The 24,792-nt window shown below is 52.9% G+C and overlaps 1 protein-coding gene across 5 annotated transcripts in view; it reads right to left on the bottom strand.

Annotated features, from left to right (window-relative positions):
• The window catches only part of MYO7A (myosin VIIA), a 113,343-nt gene that overhangs the window by 43,972 nt on the left and 44,579 nt on the right, over positions 1–24,792 (bottom strand). For all 5 annotated transcript variants that reach the window (XM_069555469.1, XM_069555466.1, XM_069555468.1 and 2 more), the window contains exons 16-30: positions 22,250–22,387; positions 19,526–19,684; positions 18,999–19,091; positions 15,739–15,833; positions 14,092–14,176; positions 13,333–13,551; positions 12,774–12,881; positions 7,939–8,148; positions 7,344–7,547; positions 6,901–7,077; positions 6,363–6,452; positions 4,878–5,005; positions 2,083–2,209; positions 766–885; positions 221–394 (exon numbers count right to left, since the gene is read on the bottom strand). In XM_069555469.1, the coding sequence (XP_069411570.1) occupies positions 221–394; positions 766–885; positions 2,083–2,209; positions 4,878–5,005; positions 6,363–6,452; positions 6,901–7,077; positions 7,344–7,547; positions 7,939–8,148; positions 12,774–12,881; positions 13,333–13,551; positions 14,092–14,176; positions 15,739–15,833; positions 18,999–19,091; positions 19,526–19,684; positions 22,250–22,387 (2,127 nt within the window). The remainder of the gene's footprint in view (positions 1–220; positions 395–765; positions 886–2,082; positions 2,210–4,877; positions 5,006–6,362; positions 6,453–6,900; positions 7,078–7,343; positions 7,548–7,938; positions 8,149–12,773; positions 12,882–13,332; positions 13,552–14,091; positions 14,177–15,738; positions 15,834–18,998; positions 19,092–19,525; positions 19,685–22,249; positions 22,388–24,792) is intronic.

Raw genomic sequence — 24,792 nt, 5'->3', positions numbered from 1 at the left:
TCCGTTGTGTGGTTGGGTTTCTCTTTAGGTGCTTAGAATCCCTCCATGACCCTAAGGAGCTGGGGCAGGGCCAGGGTTCCCACTGGTTTACGGAGGAGGTAACTGAGGCCCTGGAAGTAACCGTGCAAGGGTGCCTGAGCCGGTAGGTGGCGGCACTGGGGTGGGAGCTGGTGGGCGGCCCTGGCGGTGCCAGGAGGAGGGGCTTCCGGGCTGGCCTCACCTTATCAAACAGGGCGATGTAGAGGGAGAACCCGAAGCGGTCCTTGAGCGAGATCTTGTCGGCCAGCGCATTGCAGAGCTCCTTGGCCGTGGTCGCCGAGTCCGTCAACAGCGTCTTGGTGGTCCCGTCCATGAACGTCACAGGCAACATGATGGGCTTCTTGGACTTGGTGGCCTGAAAGTGACCCAGGAGAGTTTGTGGGAATCCTTTCACTTCAGAACATCTCACTCCCTCTGGGCTCCCAGCTCCCTCTGGAGATGGAGCCCTCAGACCTAAACATCCCACAGCACATTGCCTGTCCCTGGTCACAGGTGAAGCCACTGAGACACAGAGGAACACCCGCCAAGTCACGTTGACTATAGAGCCAGCAGATGGAGTCATTGCCCAATGGGGGCTTTCCTGTTCCAGGGGCTTGAGACTCCAGAACTTGAGGGTGCGTGCTTGAAAGACCACAGAATCCCAAAGCAGGGAATGTTTCCAGGGCACTGGAGTGTATGGTGACACAAGCGCGCGCACACACAAGCACACACGCCCGGGGGCCGCACCTGCAGCTCCAGCCAGCTGGGCGGCTGTGTTCGTGTCCCATTGACAAAGGTCCTCCTGAGTCGCTCCTCACAGTACGGGGCGTAGCCAGGGGGTCCCCCATGGATGAAGTTCCGCAGGTACTACAGACAGAGGACCAGCTCAGGGGACCCCACTCCAGCCTCCCTCGGCCTCCCCACCTGTGAGACAGGCTGATAGGCTGGGCCCTGGGACCCTTTGCCAGAGTGCTTGCACCTAGACAAATATTTCCTTGAGCAACAAAATATAAAGAAACCAAAAGGGACTGAAAATAACTGCACAGGTGCAGTGGGAGCAATTATGAACAATAAGATACCAAAAGAGCCAGAAACCAACTGCCATTTCTGAGCAGCTGGGAGCAGAGGCAGGGACTTTTCCATGAGCCCTGCACACAGCACCACCACCAAGGGGGTGGGCAGATAACCCCTGATCTGACCCACCAATCCGTCCCCACCCTCACCTCATTTAAGGAGCCAGGGAGCAAGCAGCGGCACCCGTTTCTTGTTCTTGCTCCCTTGTACCACAGCACCAGCCTCAGTAAAGCCTTGCCTGAATTTCACGTCTGGCCTCTTATCAACTTCTATTGATTAAAAGGTTCATGGACCCAGGTCAGTAACACCTGGACCATCAGAGCAACTTTCCCAGGTCTCCTGCCTCTGGTTCCTCCACCCACAACCTGCTTCTAGGGACACCTCCATCCACGCCCCTCCTCAGCTTCTCAGGGCTCCCCACTGCCCTCTAGATCAAGTCCACATGCCTCACACTGACAAAAAGGCTGTGACAATCCAGGCCTTTCTAGTCTTAGCCATGCCTCTGGCCTCACCCCACACACCACCCCTGCCCTGCACCCAGCTTAACTGCTCCTCTTCCTCCAGGGTCCACCTCCCTGACCTCCCCACTCCTCACAGTGCTGACCAGCTGGGCTGATCCAGCTGTCAGCTGCTCTGCCTCTGTGTCCCCAGCACCCAGAGCCTGGCACCCAGGGTCACAAAAGCGACTCAGATGAACTGAAGTGCTTCAGACCAGCATGCGGAAGGTCCCAGAGATACTGCTGTTAAACTCAGTGTCTGCATAAATCAAGTGGGGCCAGGGGAGTCAGAAGTGAAGTGGTGGGTGCCTAGGAGGAGGGCCAGGAAGATGGGCCCCGCAGAGGCCGGGAGGTCTGGGAGGAGATGACCTGGGCAGGACCTCACTGCCAAGCCCCTCTGCCCTCTGAGGTGCTTCTCCGTGCTCTGCTCATTGACACCAGAGACTGAGCCCAGTTCCCCTTCCCATCCCTGGAGGCCAAAAGCCTCCCCTACCTTAACGAACTTCTCAGAGGGGGCAAAGCAGCCCACGCAGAGAGACACGAGGATCCAGCCCCGGGCATAGCTGCTCTTGGAGGGGTTGTGGGTGAGCTGCTTGCTGATCTGGCAGTAGATCTCATCCCTAAGCAGAGTGGGATACAAGGAAGGGAGACAGACTGTCTCAGAGGGAAAGCCTACCCTCCATCCCAGCAGCAGATGAGATGCCTACTCCCCCACTTGAAAGGGATGACCCAGGAGGAGGGAGGTCAGTGGGACCAGGTGGGGAAGGCTGAGCCCAGGGCTCTGGGGAGGGTCTGGCTTTGGAGGAGACAGACTCATAGGACATGAAGCACGTTCATACCTGACTCCAATCCAGAGTCCAGGGCCCCCGATCCACAGGGTGGTGCACACCCTGCTCTGGGCACGGGGCCATGGTCAGTAATGACCACTCTGATGGGAAGCACAGGCTCCATCCCCCCCTCACCCCTCACCAAGCTGCATGGCCTGGGCAGGTGAGTTCACCTCTGAGCCCCACCCACAGTCTCAGCAGCAGGTACAACTTCCACTAATGGAAACTGGCAGAGCAGGAAATGGGGAAAACATCTGGGGAGTTTCTCTGGGGGAGGAAATGAGTAGGGACTTTGATGTTCTCTTGATATATTTCCTTATGTTTGAATATTTAAGTGGCCATGTATTACTTTTGATCCCTGGGTCAGGAAGATCCACTGAAGGAGGAAATGGCAACCCACTCCAGTATTCTTGCCTGGAAAATCCCATGGGCAGAGGAGCCTCGCGGACTGGCAGTCCATGGGGTCGCAAAGAGTTGGACATGACTGAGCAAGTGAGCATGCACGCATTACTTTTGTAATCAGATAAAACAATGAAGGTAGTTTTTTGTTTTGTGTTGATTTCATTTTAAAGGGAAGTGATAGCACCCTCCTTATAAGACTGTTGTGAAGTAAAATGAGCCAAGGCTTATACAGCCCCTGGCACGATGCCCAGCATAGTAAACCCCCCAAAGATGATAGCCTAGCTAAGCCTTAAGATGCTGCCTGTCCATTCAGGGCCAAAGGCTGGCCCCACCGTGGTGCAGTAACCACCAGGGGGCACTCACTGCTGTTCTTCTCTCTTAGAAGGGCAGGTTTCTAATTCAGTGGCTCCCCAATTTTGAGAGCTCACAGACCAATACAACTTCAAAATAAATTCTGGAAGTTGCTAACTTACTAAGTTGAATAGCTTATAATTTAATTGTCATCAACTTATAATGACGAATAAGGACATTTAAAACACACCAAATACACAGCACCTGCCCACTATCTATATCGCAATCATTCTATAAAACAAAGGTAATTTTAATATCCAAAAAGTAGGAAGGGCAAAACCTCAGAACAAAGAACTATTTTAAATAAATCAAACTTAGAAACATCCTTATTTTCCCCATCTTGTCACAGACCAGTAGCTGGAAGCCCTGATCCTGTTCACTTTCTGAGCAGGGATATGGAGGTCGAGAGAAGGGAGGGATTAGTCGTGGACCCTCAGGGAGTCTGCACCTAGGCTTCTGACTCAGTCCAGGGCTCCTGGCACTGTTATTTAGAAGCACCACTTAAGGTCTGATGATGAGATTAATTAGGAGGTAAATTCTTGACCCTTAAACATACCTTGAGCAATTACCTTTTCTCCCCAGGGGCTGACAGCCCCAAGTGCTACATCTGGTGAGCAAGGTAGTAACTGGCCTCAAGGAGCAATGAAAGAGAGGCCAGTGACCCCTGGGCAAACCTCTTCCCTTCTCTGGACCTCCTGTCTCCTATTGGTAAGATGATACTTGACCTCCCCACCCACCCCATCCTGCTGTTCTCCCAGCCAACACATGAGTTCGTGGTCGGCTCTCCTAACCAGACATCTTGTGCAGATGGAATTCTCAGAGAAACTGTGTTTTCAAGCAACTGATGCAGCTGAGTTGATTCCTTAATTGCTCCTGAAAAGTCACAGACCATCCCAGCTCCTCCGCAACACCCCAGGGACCCAAGCAAAGGCCTCTCCTTGGCCTGGGTGGGGAAGGAGGGCATGTGCTGGATGCCTTCTGACCACAGTAACCCTGAGCACAGGCCTGGGCGGGGTGCACTGAAGGTGCCAGCAGGGATGGGTTACACATCAGATAATGCTAATAGCCAACAGCTACCATCTACTGAGTGCCCACTATGGAGGTCCTAGGTCACACTTTCCATAGTTTTATCCGCCCACAAGCCTACAAGGTAGGTACTATTATCATTCCATCTTAACAGAGGAGGAAACTGAGGCTTGCAAAGATAAAATCACTCTACCAAGACTACACAAAGAGCTAAACCCAGCTAAACCCAGCTAAACCCAGGCCTGCTTGGCTTAATCAATTGCTAAATTGGACTGCAAGGAGATCCAAGCAGTCCATCCTAAAGGAGATTACTCCTGGCTGTTCATTGGAGGGACTGATGTTGAAGCTGAAGCTCCAATACTTTGGCCACCTGATGCAGAGAGCTGACTCATTTGAAAAGACTGTGATGCTGGGAAAGATTGAGGGCAGGAGGAGAAGGGGACGACAGAGGATGAGATGGTTGGATGGCATCACCGACTCAATGGACATGGGTTTGGGTGGACTCAGGGAGGGAGGCCTGGCGTGCTGTGGTTTATGAGGTCGCAAAGAGTCAGACACGACTCAGTCAGAGCGACTGAACTGAACTGAAAGTAATGGAGCCACGATTCTGCCACCCAAAGCCTTGTGGGGCTGCAAGAGCGGGATGGCTCCCCCTGCCAGCTGCCCCTCCCGGAGCGCTGACCGGAGTGCTGGCCGCAGGATGCCATTGCCAATGATGAAGTGCAGCTTCTCCAGGTTGGAGGTGGGCCGGTCCTCCAGCATGCTGTTGCCCTGCACCGTGGACTCCCCGTCGTGCAGCCTCTTGGTCACCTGGGACACAGGGGAGGGCGGAGGCTCAAGCAGGGCTCTCCCGCTTGCCTGAGTCTGCCCACTCCCCGGGAAAGCAGAACTCTGGGAGTGGCCAGAGAGCTGGCTCCTCAGCACCGTCATACCACTGGCCCCGTGCAGGACAGACGCCGGGTCGATGCCTGGCCCACACAGCCAGGGGGCGCTGGCCTGGTGCCACCCGCTTCTGAGGACAAGGCTCCTCTTCAATCTCCCTGACAGCACTCCCTGCAGGGAGGTCCCCCCAGGCAGGGTAGGGGCTGCTCCTCTGACCCCTGATGGGATCCCTAGCTCTCTAAGATGGGCCGCACACCACTCCGACAGCCAGTCTACGCGCCTTCCAAGCACCACCATCACCCATCATTAGTATCCTGGCCCCATGCCAACAGTCTCAGGCCTGGGTTCTTTCGAATCGACTTCTCTTCTCAGGTTCCACACAGCCCACAGCGCCAGCCCCACCCTGTGCCGAGACATGGAGCAGGTGAGAGGGTGAATGGTGGGAGCATGCCCCTGTAGACAGGAAGGGCTCCAGAGGGCCTCATGTCCGCTGAGCACCCACAGTCAGCATCTCAAGCCATCATCCTAGGAACCCACCAGCAGGCCTTTTTCTTCTCTGGGTGCCTTGGCTATCGAGCAGAGCTGGGATTCAAATCTGAGGCTACGAAGCTATCAGACCAGACTGGAGGGTCTGATGGGGAACAAGAGGAAGACAAAGGCAAGGCAGGCTCAAGAAGTCCCAGAGGAGCAGCCTGAGCCTGTCTTGGGAAAGGCTTCCTGGAGGAGGTGACCCCAAAGCACAGAAGAGGAAGGCAAAATTTTAAGCAGAGGGACCAGTGTGCATAAAAGCAGAGGCTTGGAGGAGCCAGTCCCTCTGTACCATGAATGCCTTCGTGTCTGTCGGCCTTCACAGCCTGGACAGTCCCGGAGCAAGGGGCCAGGACAGTGCTCAGAAAACACAAAACATAAATGAATTAATTCAAACAAACTAATAGTGCTAATGCCCCAAGGATACTCTTAACCCACAGAAATGTTTTCATCAGTTAAAAAGTCCCTGGATCAGAGGCAGTGAGTCCATGCCCTGGCAAGAAAGGTCTTCCCTCCCACCATCTGGGGAGGGCCTCTCCAGCCCTGCCCAGCTCCTATGACCCCTCTTCCGGGAAGCCCCCCTGACTGGCCCCAGACTGAGCATAGCGCCCTCTTCCTTGCATCCCGTCTGCCTGATCACACCTAACACTGTCCTGCCAGCCACCCCGGTCCCCTGAGGACAGGCAAGATCCATTCGTGTCCTTGTGGGTCCCAAGCCCAGTCTAGGCCACCAAGGCTGTGCAGGGTCTGCTCTCACCTCCTCTGTCAGTTTGGACTTCTTTTTCAAGGTCAAGTGCACCAGCTTGTGCCTCACACTGCTCTTCTTTTGCCCATCAGGGAGCTGGGCCTGCAGGACAAACAAGGGTCAAGGTCAAGTGATTGGGCCATCAATAATGACAAGAGCACTTGACAAGGTAGCCAGAATTAGCTCAAGCCCACACTAACATTTACAACGTATATCTTACTTTGCCCCTCCAACCCACCATCAGTCAAGTGGCAGACGGGAAAATAGACTCTGAGAAGTACAGTAACCCACAAACCACCCCCTAACAAGTCCAAATGGAAGCTGTCTCTGACTGCAAAGCCTGTTTCAAGATCTGTCCCTGCCATGTGGCCTCAACAGTGGTCAGCACTCTACAGTCTATCAACGCTCACACATTCATTCTCAGGAGTAGACAGAGCAAGGCAAGGGTCGGCGGGGAGGCAGAGGCAATTTTTGTATGTCCTTCTGCTGAAGACCTTAAGGCTGGGGATGGCCTGGGTGGGACAGTAGCCACCGGGCACCCGGGACTCACCTCACCCTCGCCCTGCAGGGCCTGCAGCTCCCTCTTGTAGGTCTTCTTGCCCAGGGTCTCGTAAATCTTGGTCATTACGGGAATCTTCTCGCTGCCGTCACTCATGGCCGTGTGGTACCTGGGCTCTGGGAGGTCCCCCATGAACCGGAGGATGGTGATCCAGACTGCCAGGGCCGCCTGGGAGGCAGAGCCACGCCACTCAGAAAGCCCGAGCACAGGATGTTACCAAAGCCATCAAAATGACCCACAGAGAGGCTAGAGAACCCCAACCCCCCCTCAACCAGAGGAGGACCACTGAGCTGAGTGCCTCTTGTTGTTCTCCAGGGCTTGCCGTGTGACCTGCCCCAGGCTGGGCGCCGGGTGAAGTCAACCCTGGTCCCTGCACACCAGGGTCCCTGCCCCTCCACACCCATGCTGCTGGCACAGATGGTCCCAGCCCTCACCAGCTGATCACCCTCGTCATCATGGTACAGCAGTGGCTGCTTGAGGGGCCGCCGGGTGTAGGTGTGCGTGGTCGTGCCCTGGAAGTAAGTGGCAGCGAACTTGGCGAATTTATACTCAGAGAGATCTTCCTCGTCCTCGTCGGGCAGGGGCAGTGCTGCGTCCAGGTCCTCTTCCACCATCTCCCTCCTCCCGCGCTCCAGGTCCTGGAGGGAGGAGACCAGTTCCCTGCCATGCGGGCAGACCTGGGGCTGAGCTAGGGGCCCCCCGCCGGTCCCTGAAAGGCCAGCTCTTCCTCCAGGAGCATACGGGTCTGTCCATCCAGTTCATTCCCAAGACAGAGCCCAGCGCATGGTAGGTCCTCAACACACCAATGAATAAAAGTTTGCGAATGGCCTTGGAGGGGGACAGCGGCTGGCCCAAGGTCACATTGCAGGCTGGTGGCTGGACAGGGCCTGGGACCTGCGGTCCCTGTCCCAGATCAGCACTGCTGCCTTCCACTCAGAGGGGACCAGGTGGACTTTAACGCAAAGTGGCACAAGGACAGGGAAGGCCACCACACTAGGGCCTGTCCCAGCTCCTCCCCCAGCCTGGTACCTCGAAGCCACTAGGCGCCTGGCCCTCCTGGCCTGGCAGGCCACCTGAAGTCCCCAGGAAGCCAAACATCTTGTCCACCATGTCCGAGTGATTGACGGGCTCGTGGCGAGCCCTCTCCATCTGCTCCAGGAGTTCCTTCTTCCTCCGAGCCTCCTCCTTCTCCTTCAGCTCCCGCTCTGCATCCTCTCGGGCCAGCTGGGCCAGGCGCTCCTATGAGGCGCGGGTGATGCAGCGTCAGAAAGCAAGCGCCCTGCGGGCCACCCGGGGCCATGCACACTCAGTTCTCACAGCCCAGTGAAGACAGATGCCACACCAAGTCCAGACAGAAATGCCACCAGCCCTCAGGGCTCAGCTGGGACCACCTCCTCCAGGAAGCCCACTCAGGCTTCCCCAGCCAAAAGGGACCACACCGACCCAGAAATCCCAGAGCCACTGGGCAGAGGCTCCAGACCAGTGCTGTACAATAGAAATATAATGCAATCTACCCTGGGTTGCAAAGAGTCAGACACAACTTGGTGACTAAATGACAACAATATACAGTGGCTACATTTAAAATAGTTCTTTTAAAAAATAGATCAATTTTAATAATGTACTTCATTTAACCCAATATTTCCAAAGTATTGAAACAGAGCAGGACTCTCTGATCCCTGCCCCACCTCTACCGTATCTTTTGCCCGTGGAAAACTTTAGTCAAAGAATAAGTTTAATCAGAGAAATGAGAAATGCGGAAACAAAGGAAAACAGTCTAAGGAGATTAGTAACAACAGTGTCATCTTGACGCACAGTCAAGGACCTTTAGCTCTTTCTCAAGGGCTATAGATAATATTCTGAGCCGTATCCTGTGAGCTGTCTTATAGATACCAGAACACCAAGTGGAGAAGTTAACTACATAATGACCAGACTGTACCCTGGACATGAGCCTCCACAATTCTGAGAACTGACTGCAAAGAAATGGGAACAAGTGCACCCCAGAACTGAAGATTAACTGTACCTAAAACAACCCAGATGATGCTGGTCAGACCACTGATGACCAGTTGAAGATGCCTGTTAGAGATGACTGTGCTGTTTCTGCATGTAACCTCCCCCCAACTCTGTCTATAAATGCTCTCACCCCCTGCTTGTTCAGGGAAGGTGGGGTGGGAGCCAGCCTTTGGACAGTGTCTGCCACCCTCCCCTGCAGCTGCCAGCATCTGAAATAAAGCAAACTTTCCTCTGCACTAATCCGGCCTGCTTATTGGCTTTTGAGTGGCGAGCAGCCAGACCCCCGGACACATACCTTTCGGTAACAGTATTATCCCTGCATGTAATTAACATTCAAAATATCTCAGCTATTTTATATTCCCTTTTTTTTTTTTTCTCAACCAAGTCTTCAAAATCAAGCTCGTATTTGGGAATTCCCTGCCAGTGCAATGGTTAGCACTCAGTGTTTCACTGTTGAGGGTCCAAGTTCAATCCCTGGTCAGGGATATGATGCTGCAACTTTTTATCCAGAGTTATCTCCCAGCTGAGGGCCTAGACCCACAGCCTTCTGACCCAGCCCAGAACAGGCACTTCATAGATCATAGCCTTGTCGTGGCAAAGGGGCTTGTGTAACTCAATGATGCTATGAGCCACCCAAGACAGACAGGTCAAAGCAGAGAGTTCTGACAAAACATGATGGAGGGGGGAATGGCAAACCACTCCAGTATACTAGCTGTGAGAACCTCATGAACCATATAAAAAAGCAAAAAGACATGACACCGAAAGATGAGCCTCCCAGGTCAGGAGGTCCAATACGCTCCTGGGGAAGAACAGAGGACAACTGCTAAAAGCTCCAGAAAGAGTGAAGCAGCTGGGCCAACGCAGAGACGATGCTCAGCCCTGGGTGTGTCTGGTGACGAAAGTAAAGTCCAGTGCTATGTAAAGAGCAATATTGCACAGGAACCTGGAATGTCAGGTCCATAAATTTGTAAACTGGACATGGTCAAGCAAGAGATGGCAAGTGTAAACATCAACATCTTAGGAATCAGTGAACTCAAATGGATGGGAATGGGTGAATTTAATTCAGATGACCATTGTATCTATACAGTGGGCAAGAATCCCATAGAAGAAATGGAGTAGCCTTCATAATTAACAAGAGTCCGAAACGCAGTACTTGGGTGCAACCTTAAAAATGACAGAAATATCTCGGTTTGTTTCCAAGGCAAACCATTTGCCATCACAGTAATCCAAGTCTATACTCCAAACACCAATGCCAAAGAAGCTGAAGTTGATCAGTTCTATGAAGATCTAGAAGATCTCCTAGAACTAACACCAAGAAATGATGTCCTATTCATGATAGGTGATTGGAATGCAAAAGTCGAAGTCAAGAGATACTGTGATAACAGGCAAGTTTGGCCTTGGAATACAAAATGAAGCAGGGCAAAGGCTAACAGAATTCTTCCAGGAGAATGCACTAGTCATAGCAAACATCCTTTTTCAACAATACAGGAGACGACTTTACACATGGATATCACCAAATATCAACGCTGAAATCAGATTGATTATATTCTTTGTAGCTGAAGATGGAGAAACTCTATACAGTCAGCAAAACAATATCTGGAGATGACTGTGGCTCAGATCATCAGCTCCTCATAGCAAAATGAGGACCTTAACTTTCTTTCTTAAACTAAAGAAAGTGGGGAATACCACTAGGCCAGTTAGGTATGACTTAAATCAAATCCCCTATGAATATACAGTGGAGGTGATAAATAGATTCAAGGGATTAGATCTAGTAAATAAATTGCTTAAAGAACTATGGACAGAGGTCTGTAATACTGTACAGGAGGCAAAACACAAAATCATTCCAAAGAAAAAGAGATGCAGGAAGGCAAAGTGGTTGTCTAAGGAGGCTTACAAATAGCTGAGGAAAGAAGAGAAACAAAAAGCAAGGGAGAAAGGGAAAGGTACACCCAGCTAAATGCAGAGCTCCAGAGACCAGCAAGGACAGACAAGAAGGCCTTCTGCGACGAACAATGCAAAGAAACAGAGGCAACAACAGAAAGGGTAAGACTAAAGATATCTCCAAGAAACTTGGAAATAGCAAAGGAAAATTTCATCCAAGATTGGCACAATAAAGGACAGAAACGGTAGAGACCCAGTAGAAACAGAAGAGATCAAGAAGAGGTGGAAAGAATACACAGAACTGTACAGAAAAGATCTTAACAACCCAGATAACCATGATGGTATTGTCTCTCACTCAGAGCCAGATATTCTGGAGTGTGAAGTCAGGTGGGCCTTAGGAAGCACTGCTGCCAATAAAGCTAGTGGAAGTGATGGAATTCCAGCAGAGCTATTTAAAATCCTAAAAGATGATTCTGTTAAAAGTGCTGCACTTAATATACCAGTAAATTTGGAAAACTCAGCAGTGGCCACAGGACTAGAAAAGGTCAATCCTCATCCAAGTTCCCAAGAAGGGCAGTGCTAAATAATGTTCAAACCTGCAGACAACTTCACTCATCTCCCATGCTGGTAAGCTTATGTTCAAAATCCTCCAAGCTAGGCTTCAGCATTATGTGAACCGAGAATGTCCAGATGTTCAAGCTGGATTTAGAAAAGACAGAGGAACCAGAGATCAAATTGCCAACATTTGCTGGATCATAGAGAAAGCAAGGGAATTCCAGATCATTGACTACACTAAAGCCATTGACTGTGTGGATCATAACAAACTTTGGAAAACTCTTGAAGAGATGGGAATACCAGACCATCTTACCTGTCTTGGTCAAGAAGCAAGAGTTAGAACCCTGTATAGAATAACTGACTGGTTCAGGATTGAGAAAGGAGTATGGCAAAGCTGTTTATTGTCACCCTGTTTATTTATATGCAGAGCACATCACGCAAAATGCAAAGCTAGATGAGTTACAAGCTGGAATCAAGACTGCCAGGAGAAATGTCAACAACCTCAGACATATGGATGATACCACTCTAATGGCAGAAAGTGAAGAGGCACTAAAGAGCCTCTTGATGAGGGTGAAGGAAGAGAATTTAAAAAGTCAGCTTAAAACTCAATATTAAAAAAACCTAACTGCATGGCATCCGGTCCAATTACTTCATGGCAAATAGAAGGGGAAAAGGTGGAGACAGTGACAGATTTCCTCTTCTTGGGCTGTAAAATCACTGCAGATGGTGACTGCAGCTACGAAATTAGAAGACGATTGCTTCTTGGCAAGAAAGCTATGACAAACCTAGACAGTGTGTTAAAAAGCAAAGACATCACTTTTCCAACTAAGGTCTGTAGAGTCAAGGCTATAGTCTTTTCAGTAGTCATGTACAGATGTGAGAGCTAGACAATAAAGAAGGCAGAGTGCCAACAAGTTGATGTGGTGCTGGAGAAGGCTCTTCCTTGGACTGCAAGTTGATTAAACCAGTTAATCCTAAAGGAAATCAACCCTGAATATTCATGGGAAGGACTGATGCTAAAGCTGAAGTCCCAATACTTTGGCTACCTGATAGGAACAGCTGATTCACTGGAAAAGACCCTGAGGGTGGTAAAGACTGAAGGCAGGAGAAGAACGCAACAGAGGATGAGATGGTTGGATGGCATCATCAATTCAATGGACATGAACTTGGCCAATTGCGAGAGAAGCCTGGCATGCTGCAGTCCATGGGATCGCGAAGAGTCAGACATGACTTGGAGACTGAACAACAAAATCTCCCAGCTGAGGGCACAGACCCACAACCTTCTAACCTGGCACAGAACAGGCACCCAGCACACAGATGAAGGAAGGTCACATGGACAGAGGATGAGCAGACGGTTTGGCTGAAAGCCACTGAACCAGTGAATGGAAGTGCAAGGAGCTGACTCATCCCCAGCTCACCTGATGCTTGCGTTCGGCCTCCTCCTTGGCCTTCTTGGCACTCATCTCCTTCCGGAGCTTCTCCTCCTCCGCCAGCCGCATTTTCTCAGCCTCCAGCCGCCGCAGGTACTGGGGGAGGTGGGCAGCAGGATGGGCACCGTACCATGTGTGTGGCTGTGACAGTGCTCCCTGCCAGCTTGACGCCACCCCACCCCCTTTGAGTTCCAGGACTGGGGATGACTTTGCCAAATAATTTGGCAGAGGGAAACTGAGGCATGCGAGAAACCCTCCAGGTCCCACAGCGGGTTGAGCAACTTTGATCCCAAAGCCAAAGCAGGTTCACCTGGCCTCCCAAAGACTCACAAGAGGGACTGGGCCCCTGCCCTACCCCAGGCTGGGAAGAGGGAAATGAGGGTCCAGTCTTGTGCATCCTTCAGAGGGAGAGCCCTTCATCACCCCTCACCCCCGCCATCTCCCCCAACAGGCTCAGGCCACATGCGGGATGATTTGTCTGCCTGAGGTGGAGCGGCACCCCTCAGAGGACCTAGAGCCAGGGGTTCTCGTGGACTGGGCCCCTCACCTCGGCCCTGAGGCGCCGGTGCAGCCTGCGGGCGATCATGCCCCGGGCATAGGCCTGCACGGTGATCACGGCCCAGAGGCGGTGGCGGAAAGCCTTGCGTACCAGGTAGGCCCGGCAGCGGGCCTGGAACCCGATGATGCGCCGGCGGGCCAGGCAGTACTGCTGGTGCAGCTTCCGGGAGCGGTGCAGAGCCTGCAGCCGCAGGAAGCCCAGCCGCATCTGCAAGGACAGCCACCAGCTCAGAACCACGGCCCTGATGCCAGACCAGCCCTGTCCATGGAGGTCACTGCCCTGGCTCCACTCGCCAACCCACGAGCCCTGAAGGCACAGCTGGTTCCACTCAGACCAGAGTTCCCCAGGGAGTGGGCTTGGCTTCGCCCGAGGTGGGTCTCCCCACTAGGGACACCATCCTCAGACCAGGAGCCGGCCTCCTTCCTGCCTGCCTCTCCAGCCCCAAGTCCAGGCTGCAGCCCAGTTCCTTTCTGACACACCCATTCCTGGCCCTCTGTAAGGTGTTCAATAACCTGAGGCTCACAACCCACCAGGACACTCCAGAAGAAAAGCAGAAACATTGCTGACTAGCAGGGGAGAATCACAAGAAGCAGATTTGGACTTTGGGCTGGAGGAATGGTAGTGGCTGGTGGGGGCGGGGGCAGGAGGCCAGCCAGGCCCCGCAAACAGGTAAGTCCTGTTGCTATGACAATGGAACCAGGTTCAAAGGCCTCGCGGGTCACCAAGCAGCTCCCTCAGGAGGCTCACCAGCCCATAGTTCCTCCTGCAGTTGTGGCCCCGCCAGTGCCTCTGGATCAGTGTGGCGGCATTCTTCAGCTTCAGGAAGTTGGACCTGAAACAGCAGCGTGACGCAGAAGGATGTCTATAGGGGTCTGGGTGGGGTTTGGAATCAGGAAAGCAGGGCTGAGCCCCAGCTCTGTGTCTCCTTGGCTCCACGACCTTAGGCAAAGGCATATACCCTCTTTGTGCCTCAGTTTCCTCATCTGTAAAATGGACAGAATAATACCTGTCCTGCCTGCCTCAGACTTGTCACATAAACTCAATAAGGTAGGCATTCAGAAGGTTATTCATGAATAAATGTGGCTTCCCTGGTGGCTCAGATGGTCAAGAATCTGCCTGCCACGTAGGAGACCCGGGTTCAATCCCTGGATCAGGAAGACCCCTGGGAAAAGGAAATGGCAACCCATTCCAGCATTCGTGCCTGGAAAATCCCAAGGACAAAGGAGTCTGGTGGGCTACAGTCATGGGGTCGCAAAGAGCTAGACACGACTTAGTGACTAAACAACAAATAGTAAATAAGATTAGGATTAAACACTTGGAACACTATGAAAGTGAAAGTGAAGTTGCTCAGTCATATCCAACTCTTTGTGACCCCCTGGACTGTAGCCTACAAGGCTCCTCCATCCATGGGATTTTCTAGGCAAGAATACTGGAGTAGGTTGCCATTTCCTTCTCCAGGAGATCTTCCCAACCCAGGGACTGAAGCCAGGTCTCCCTCACTGTAGGCAGATGCTTGACCATCTGAGCCACCAGGGAAGTCCTGGAACACTGTGAACGTCATTTATTACTGATTGTCTAACTCCCTCATTTTACATGTGAGGAAACTGTGACACAGTATGGTTGGGGCTAGAGCCCTGGTCTTCTGACTGAGCACCATGCTGTTCCCCTGCGCACACTAGGCCACTGCTACAGGCTGACAGTCATCCTTGACCTCACGGAGGACGAGAGGTCACATATCAAACAGCAGGTGTCTCCTGAACATAGAAATAAGAGGAGGAGTGAAGGATGGCTACCTCAACGTGGGTGAGTCTGTGAGCCAATGCCTGGATGCTCAAACAAACGAGGGCACAGCCATGGGAAAGGACAGACAAACAGGTGAATGGGTGGACCAAGGGTGGCTGGACAGGTGGGCGGATGGGAAGAGAAGGGGAGTGGCCAGATGAACTAAAAAGGGGCAGGAAGTGTGGTTTTTGTGGAGCCTGAATCACACTCTGGAGTCAGCCCTGCCCAACTGGGAGGTAATACAACTGTACACGTGCCCCTCATGCAGAATACAGGACACACTTTGTAATTTACATATGTTTTACATGGAATACGGGACACACTGTGCAATTTATAAACCTCATAGCATCCACATGTGTGTCTCACAAGCCCATGTGCACAGGCGTGTATTACTGGGCATGCAGAATATAGATGGGTCCATGTGTCTTAGCGTTCATCCATGTTCACGTGATCCTGTGTGTATGCTTTGCACATGTGTGCATGTTTCTGTGTATGCACATGGGTGTTTATCCCGTGTCCACACGGGAGGAACCGCAGTGAGCCAAGCACATGCGCACAGGTGCATGCAGGCACACACACGTCGGCAGAGGCAGAGCCCATCCAGACACAAACCTGTCTTTGAAGCCCCGGATGACTTTCTGGAGGAGGATGACTCTGTCGGTGATGGCCTTGTCCCGCTCCACCTCCAGCAGCATGTCATGGTGGTCCTGGTGGGCAGAGCCTCCTGAGCAGAGCCCCCCACCAACCCCTCCAGTCCCAGAGCAGAGGCTGCCCCAGCTGGGCCCCTCTTCCTTCACCTAGGGCTCGGCTGGGCCCTAATGGCTTCCAGCTCTGCTCTGGCACCATGGGGCAGCCTCCCTCAACCCCGAGTACAGACAGGTACTGTCATGGCTGGTTCCCAGAGGCCTGGGTGGGACACATGGAGCAGGAGGGGCCCAACACACACACACACTGACTCCATCCCAGTGGCCATCTCTACCCTGAGACCTGGCTATTCTAGGTGTTTCTGTCATATCAGCCACTGACCTGGGCCAGGCCACCATCGTTTCTCTCCTGGATCTTAGAAACAGTCTCCTGGCCTCTATCACACCCCCTCTGATGCCCCCTCAAGAAGGGATCTTACAGTAATACCCCATGCTTCCCAGAGTCAACTCAGGTCTTCTTCCTGAAACCTGGGCTCTCCACCATCAGCCCTTGCCCTCTTCTCCAACCCTCTCCTTCTCATCCTCAAGCCCCCAACCCTCACTCCGGTTGGACAAAACATCATGGTTCATTCAATACATGAATCAAATATCTCCAGCTGCCCACCCTGTGCTTGGTGCTGGGTGGGGCTGCAGTAAACTAGGCAAACCTGGGCCCTGCCCCAGGGAGGCTGAGTCTGGAAGGGGATTCAGACACAGAATATCAGATAATCCATCAGATAATCACACCTTTGACTGTGTGGATCACAATAAACTGGAAAATTCTGAGATAGGAATAGCAGACCACCTAACCTGCCTCTTGAGAAATCTGTATGCAGGTCAGGAAGCAACAGTTAGAACTGGACATGAACAACAGACTGGTTCCAAATAGGAAAAGGACTACGTCAAGGCTGTATATTGTCACCCTGCTTATTTAACTTATATGCAAAGTACATCATGAGAAACCCTGGACTGGAAGAAACACAAGCTGGAATCAAGATTGCCAGAAGAAATATCAATAACCTCAGATATGCAGATGACACCACCCTTATGGCAGAAAGTGAAGAGGGACTTAAAAAGCCTCTTGATGAAAGTGAAACAGGAGAGTGAAAAAGTTGGCCTAAAGCTCAACATTCAGAAAACGAAGATCATGGCATCCGGTCCCATTACTTCATGGGAAATAGATGGGGAAACAGTGGAAACAGTGTCAGACTTTATCTTGGGGGGCTCCAAAATCACTGCAGATGGTGACTGCAGCCATGAAATTAAAAGACGCTTACTCCCTGGAAGAAAAGTTATGACCAACCTAGATAGTATATTCAAAAGCAGAGACATTACTTTGCCGACTAAGGTCCATCTAGTCAAGGCTATGGTTTTCCCTGTGGTCATGTATGGATGTGAGAGATGGATTGTGAAGAAGGCTGAGCCTCAAAGAATTGATGCTTTTGAACTGTGGTGTTGGAGAAGACTCTTGAGAGTCCCTTGGACTGCAAAGAGATCCAACCAATCCATTCTGAAGGAGATCAACCCTGGGATTTATTTGGAAGGAATGATGCTGAAGGTGAAACTTCAGTATTTTGGCCACCTCATGCGAAGAGTTGACTCATTGGAAAAGAGTCTGATGCTGGGAGGGATTGGAGGCAGGAGGAGAAGGGGACGACCAAGGATAAGATGGCTGGATGGCATCACGGACTCGATGGACGCGAGTCTGAGTGAACTTCGGGAGATGGTGATGGACAGGGATGCCTGGCGTGCTGCGGTTCATAGGGTCACAAAGAGTCAGACACGACTGAGCGACTGAACTGAAACTGAAACTGAATCACACCTACCAAGATATCCAGGTCACATCACTTGGGGACAGGGCCTGGCACGGATGGGGGCTCAGCCAAGGCTTTCTGAATGAGTAAGTGAATGAATGAGAAGTAGATCTGGGGTCTGGAAACCTCTGCCTACTTCTGAAGAGCCCAGAGAGGTGAGGATGTGGAGGACGGGGACGATGACAGTCCTCAGACATCGCTGGCACTAGATGTCATCATGCTGTAAGCTTTCCCTCCCTTAATCACATGAGCTGAGCATCAGGACTACAGGCTGGAAGCCCTGATCTCTGCTCCAGGGCAGTGCCTGACCTGGGGCACCTTGCTTCTACATGCTGCACCTCTGAAACGGGCATAATAATTCTATCTCATTGGCTGCTATGATGACTAAATGAGATGATAGACAAGAAGTGCCCACTTCCACTGGGGCCTAGCACACAGAGCAATGCTTTCCAGACAGCACTTGTGAGATGCAGAGGCAGGAAACGAGGGTTCAGGGAGATGAAGACACTGGCCCAGGCCCCTCAGCCACAGAGGCATCAGACTAGACCTCAGGACTCTCTCCAGCTGAGGGCTGGCTCCCCCTTCCCTCTCCCTGGCTGTCCTGGGCTGCCTGGGCCCCACCCTATGCCAGAGGAAGGAGCTCTGACCCATCACCCAGGACAGCCGGAAATCTAGAACAGCAGAAGTAGAAATGGGGAAGCCAGGGTTCACCCTGTCCCTGCGGTAGCTGTCCCACCTCCGCCATCTCCAGCAAGCTCTCCCGGCCCAGCTTCCTGCTCCCAGCCCTGCCCCCTCCCAGCTGCCAGCCCCCAGAGTCCCGCCCAGGCTGTGATGGGAGCCAGAGAGCCCTAGGTGCCAGTTCAGGGGGCACGGGGACAGGTCCAGGGACACCAGAGAGCAAGGTGGGTGGCACACAGCCAACCACAGCCCAGCATGATCCATGCCTGGCAGGAAACCAGAGGAAAGGACCAAAGATACACTCAAGAGTACCCCACCACAAGCACATCCAACTGTACAGATGGGAAAATGAGACCCAAGAAAAGGCCAGTGAGCTGCCCAAATTCCCAGGGCAGACCATCACAGGGTCCAGACTAAATCCAGGCCTCCCTGGTGAGGCCACCCCTGGCCTTTGGTTCCTCATGACCCCACCCGCAGGCTAGGGGTCAGAGAGGCCCTCAAATACCAACTACCCCTCCACCACCCAGGAGGCCAGACCCCACACCTGCTCAGGGCTGGAGGAGCACAGAGGCTCAGCCCTGACCCCATCATGGGCTGCAACTCCTCTATAGGGACCCCAAGACCTGTTCCCCCCCGCCCTGCACCCCAGGGAGTTCACAGCTCCTCCAAGGCAGACAGAGTCCGAGAGCATGCTCACCTTCAGAAAAATCTTGGTTTTGCCCATCTGCCAGTCATCATGGGTGCCCAGCACAGCTTCAGCCATGCGCTGACATGTCCCCCGAAGGTCGTCCTGGGCAGGGGGCGGGTGGGGGGAGGGGTGCACAAGAGCTTGGGTGGTCCCACCAGTGGGACAGGCCACCTGGTATCCCTCCGAAGGCTGGGGGACAGAGATCTTGCTCCAGCTCTGCCCCTGACTCTGTGTGGCTCCAGCCAGGTCCCGCCTTCTCTGACCCTCACTCTTCTCCTTAGCTCCCTCTGATGACTGTAAAACCCTCGCCTACAGCCAGGGCCCGCTCAGCACATGGGTGAAGTCCACGCCAGGCGAGCATGGCAATGGAAGCTCTCAGATGCCCTCCACTGCCTGACCCCAGTTTTCTCAGCCACACCTGAGGTGGCCAAGCTGATGTTGTGCCCAGCACAGTGTTCCAGTAAGAAAACTGGGACTTTTGCCTGGCCCAGGGCTGGTACCCTCCCTCCCACCACCTCTGCCCCCAGCCTGCGTACCTGCTTGTAGGCCGGCTTCACGCCAGGCAGCAGCACTCGGTACCGCTCCACAAACTCCACGAAGCTGTAGCGGATGGGGTAGCCGGCTCGGCGGATGCGGATGGTCTCCATCATGCCCGAGTACCGCAGCTGGCGCACACACAGGTGCCGGTCGAACAGCTGTTGGGCAAGGAGCCAAGGGCATCAGTGCTGAAGGCTCCCGCTGGGAGACCAGCCCTACTCTGTGTTTTCCCGGCCCCAGACAGAGGCCCTGAGAGGCCAAGGTCACACAGAGCATGAGGAGCAAAGGCGAGACCAGACCCGGATCTGCAGTCCAAACGCATTGAGCAGCACAGAATGAGACCCTCACTCGGGATGAGCTGAGTGCATTGAAAGCACAGAGGAGAGACAGCTTAACTGGGACATACTGGGGGGCTTCATGGAAGAGAAGATTAGCTTTGTTCTAATTGCTGACAAAGGTCCACCTAGTTGAAGCTATGGTTTTTCCAATAGTCATGTACAGGTGTGAGAGTTGAACCATAAAGAAGGTTGAGCACCAAAGAATTGATGCTTTTGAACTGTGGTGCTGGATAAATCTCTTCAGAGTCCCTTGAACAGCAAGGAGATCAAACCAGTCCATCCTAAAGGAAATCAATCCTGAATATTCACTGGAAGGACTGGTGCTGAAGCTGAAGCTCCAATACTTTGGCCACCTGATGCAAACAGCCAACTCATTGGAAAAGACCCTGATGTTGGGAAAGACTGAAGGCAGGAGGAGAAGGGGACAACAGAGGACAGGATGGTTGGATGACATCACTGACTCAATGGACATGAATCTGAGCAAGCTCCAGGAGATGGTGAAAGGCAGGGAAGCCTGGCATGCTACAGTCCAGGGTCACAAAGAGTCAGACACAGCTGAGCACCTGAACAACAAGCATGACAGGAGAGAGTGCTGGAGCAGCAAGCACGTGCAGAGGCATAAAGTCATTTTTGTGATGGCCGCTGGGCTGGTGGAGAGGCTGGGAAAGGCCTCTCCAGTCACATGGGGGGATGTGACTGGGTCAGATTTGTGTTCAAGACCCATGTCTCTCCCTGCAGTGGGGAGGGGAATGGGAGTGAGGGGTTGGGAGGCAGGAGACTCAGGGAGGAGGTCTTGTAGCCAGGTCCAGGACAGAGACGCTGAGGTCTGGGCCCAAAGAAGTTTCAGGAGGAATCTGAGAGCAGGAGAGATAGTACCCAACTATAGGGCCCTGGCCTCAATCCCCTGGACCTCCTACTTTAGAGAGCAGCTCACTGGAACCCTCTGATTCTCATACCCCTGAAGACCAGATCCTGAGCCCTAGAGGGACTGGCCGGCCCACTCTGGGGAATGTTTCCAGGCAGGGGACAGGGCCAGCAGGCGGAAAGCTGACTTCCGCCACCTGTTTCCTCTCTGTACAGGCACTTTCCCTGGCCCAGCGCTGGCCTCCCGCCTTCCGTCCCTCGCAGACCCCAACTTCCCCTGGGCCTCCCCTCCTATCTCTGGGAAGTGTCTAGTGGTAAACAACACCTCCCAGAGTTGTGGAAGGAGAGCACTCCTAGTAAGGGGCAGTCCAGGCTCCTGGCTCTGAACCTGTAGTCCCCAACCTCCTCGAGCTTCCCGTCCCACATCTCAAATGCGTGCTTAGTCACTCAGTCGTGTCCAACTCTTTGCAATCCCGTGGACTGACTGTAGCCCACCAGGCTCCTCAGTCCATGGGGATTCTCTAGGCAAGCATACTGGAGTAGGTTGCTATGCCCTCCTTTAGGGGATCTTCCCAACCCAGATCAAACCCAGGTCTCCCACATTGCAGGTGGATTCTTTACTGTATGAACCACCAAGGAAGCCCACCAAATCTCAAATACTGGGCCATAAAGGTCCCTCCCTCACTGGCTGTTGAGAAAGTTGAATGACACTATGGAGAGACAATCTAATCGGTTCTGTTCTGGGCACACAGAAAGGGCTCAACAGACGTTATTCAGAAAAGTCAGAAATGAAAATATTCCCAACTAGTCAGAGAAATTCAGGAAGGCTTCCAGGAGGAGGTAATCATTGGCAGAAGCAAAGGAGAGGGGACTTTCAAAGTTGGGACCACAGCAAGAACCATTTACTGAGTCCCTTCCTAGGCGCCAGGCAGTTTGTATGCATCATTGAACAGAATACTCCCAGGAGGTGGGTACAAGCAATCCTGTTTCCATCTGAGAGGTATCTGCTGTATGAGAGAAAGAAGTGACTCCTCTACAGTCACCCTGCGGGAAGGTGGTGGAGTCAGGATTTGAATCTGCGTTTCACCTCATGCGAAGAGTTGACTCACTGAAAAAGACTCTGATGCTGGGAGGGATTGGGGGCAAGAGGAGAAGGGGATGACAGAGGATGAGATGGCTGGATGGCATCACTGACTCGATGGACATGAGTCTGAGTGAACTCCGAGAATTGGTGATGGACAGGGAGGCCTGGCGTGCTGCGATTCATGGGGTCGCAAAGAGTCGGACACGACTGAGCGACTGAACTGAACTGAACTGAACAGAGTCCAGGCTCTTTTCAGGGAACTGGGCTGTCTCCGGTAAAAAGGAAGTTTGTTCTGTAAGCCCCTCAGGGGCCCTGCCATTCGCATCAGGGGACAAAGTCTCCCGCAGCCCAGTCCACCCTGCTCCCTTGGCCTGGTCCCTCCCACCTCCCATCCCAGCTGTCTACCCCCACCCCCCATCCCTGCCAGGGCTGCTCACCATGGGCTTCTTGAACTCATTGGGCTTGATGCAGCGCACGAAGAAGGGCTGGCAGGCACCCAGCGTCCGCATCAGCAGCTCCAGCGACCGCTTAAACTGGCTGCTGAGTGTGGGCGAGCGCTTCCTGGTCTCGGCGCCCTGCGGGGACGGACCACAGCGATGGGAGGGGCTGACCCTCGCCCCTCCAGCCCTCCAGAAGGGAAGCAGGAGAGGAGGTCAGCAGTCAGGGCCTGAGAGAGAGCCTCCCAGAGAAGCAGGCTGGCTGGACACATAGGTTTTCCTATGACCACCTGGTCTGGGCTGGAACTTAAACCCCCCAAATACACCCCCATCTGGGAAGTCTCCCTGATTCTGAGTCCAGGAGCACTGAACAGAGAGTGAGGAGCCCTGGGGTCCCACTCTGGGCACTGAATGACTCCGGGCAAGACACATGCAGCCCCTCTCTAGTCTCTCTCCTCCCTTTGCCGTATAAACGAGTGGCCAGATCTCTGGACAATGGGGTCACCTCTAGAGGCAGGCTAGACAGACCTAACTTCAAGCTCTAGCTCACCACCTCTGAGCCCTGTGATTCTAGGCAGGTCCCGAAGCAGCGCTGGGCCTCAGTTTCCGAGATGGGGTAGTGCCATGTATTGAGCTGATGCCAGGTCACAGCCTGCCCACAGCACTGCGCACCTGCTCAGGCCTCGGTCTGTGTAGACACTGCTGCTCCAGGAGAATGATATCTTACACAGAAACCCAGCTCCTGGACTGATCTTCAGCATGAGGGGGAAGCAGTTGTACTTGGGGATATCCTGATTCTCCACCATTAGGAAGCCCATGAGTCAACAGCCACCCAGCAAGGCGGGGGCGCTGCCCACACCCTCTGTCCTGCCTGTTGGATTAACAGGTCAGCAGCAGGCGGGCAGGGCAAACACACATAAGCCTCCTAAGAAGGCGCACAGCTGGCCTTTGGCCACCGTCCAGCACCAAGGCCAAAGGGCCCCGTGCTCCACCAGCTGCTACCTGCAGGAACCGGCCCGCAACCCCCCGCACTTCCTGCCCTGTAGGGGTCCCCCTCTCAGAACACTGCGAGATGAGGTGGGGTCCTAGGGGAGAACCTGAGCAACAAGCAGGCAGCAGACAAGCAGCAGAACACTCAGACCCAGAAACTGGACGTAGAGACCAGATTCGATTCCAAAGCGTCTTGACGTTACTGTTTTCCTGGCAATTTCTTTTGGATGAGAATTATTTAGTAAGTGAATTTGATTGTGATTTTAAGGTTTTCTCCTTTAAATGAGTTATTGTATCTGATATCCTGTAGCACCAAACACTGGGGATGCAGATATCAATGTGTGAGGTGTGTTGGGTGAGGGAGAGGAACTTAACCCATGCTAGAGTGAGACCAGATGCCCCGGGACTGAAATGAAACTTGTCAAGAAGTAGCAAATCCTTGTTATTCTGAAATTTGCTGTGTTTTCCACTATAGTGTCATCTAGAATTAGGATTCTCCCAAGAGAAGCTGGAGACTATTTTGCACAGGGGTTGGGTGAATGTCAAGTCTGCGACTCCGCATCTGCCCTAGCACCTAACCCAGCAGCAGCACCAGGTGACCCCCACAAGTCAGGGGGAAGCTGTCCAAGTGGGGCTGTACCCAGCCTACATTAGAGGCCTTGCCACAAGTACATGTGTGTGCACACACGGAGCGCAAACACAACAGACACATACACACACAGTACATATATATAGACACATACACATAAATGTATACACATATACACAGAGACAGTACATACAGACACACATACATACCACAGATAAACACCACACACACCACACCTGCACAGGCACACACGACACATATACACAACACACAAAGCATGAGCACATGTACAACACACACAAACAACACACACACACACACACACATAGGGCACATCTTTCTCTGTTTGTGATCAGCACACTGGAACCACTCCTCTCTGTCTTTCCCGCTGAGCTATGAGCCCCCGAGAGGACAGGTGGGTTTGCCTTGCTTACTACCGTGCCCCAGGGCCTGACACAGCAACAGCCAGCAACAATTTGCTGAACTGCAGTGGTGCTGAACTGGTTGCTCACCTTCAAGGGCTCCTAGAAACTGTCCAGCTGCTCAGGCCACAGGTCTAGGGGCCATCCCCAACCCCTCCTTTCTCATTTCCAACATGCAGCAAACCTGATTGACTTTACCTCCAAAATGGGTCCAGAATCTGACACCCTTAACCACTTCCTCCACCGTCAGCCTGATCCAGGCTGCCTGCATGGCTCTCCTGCTGTTGTAATAACCTCCAAACTGGTCTCCCTGTTTCTGCCCCCAACACTGACCTCTACCCCACTATCAACACAGCAGCCTGAATGAGGCTGTTCAAACACCAATCCAGTCATGTCTCCCCTCTCCCAACTGACTCAAAACCCTCAATGGCTCCCCAGTTCACTCAGCATGAATACCAAGGTCCTTTGTAAGAACCAGTACTGTCCCACAGGATCGGGTCCCAGTTATCTCCAGCCCCTCCACCACCTCACTCCCTCCCTTC

The sequence above is a fragment of the Ovis canadensis genome, chromosome 15 (assembly GCF_042477335.2).
Source record: "Ovis canadensis isolate MfBH-ARS-UI-01 breed Bighorn chromosome 15, ARS-UI_OviCan_v2, whole genome shotgun sequence".
NCBI classification, from domain to species: Eukaryota; Metazoa; Chordata; class Mammalia; order Artiodactyla; family Bovidae; genus Ovis; species Ovis canadensis.
The sequence above is the reverse complement of the archived record's forward strand: the minus strand, read 5'-3'. Positions and strand labels throughout refer to the sequence as shown.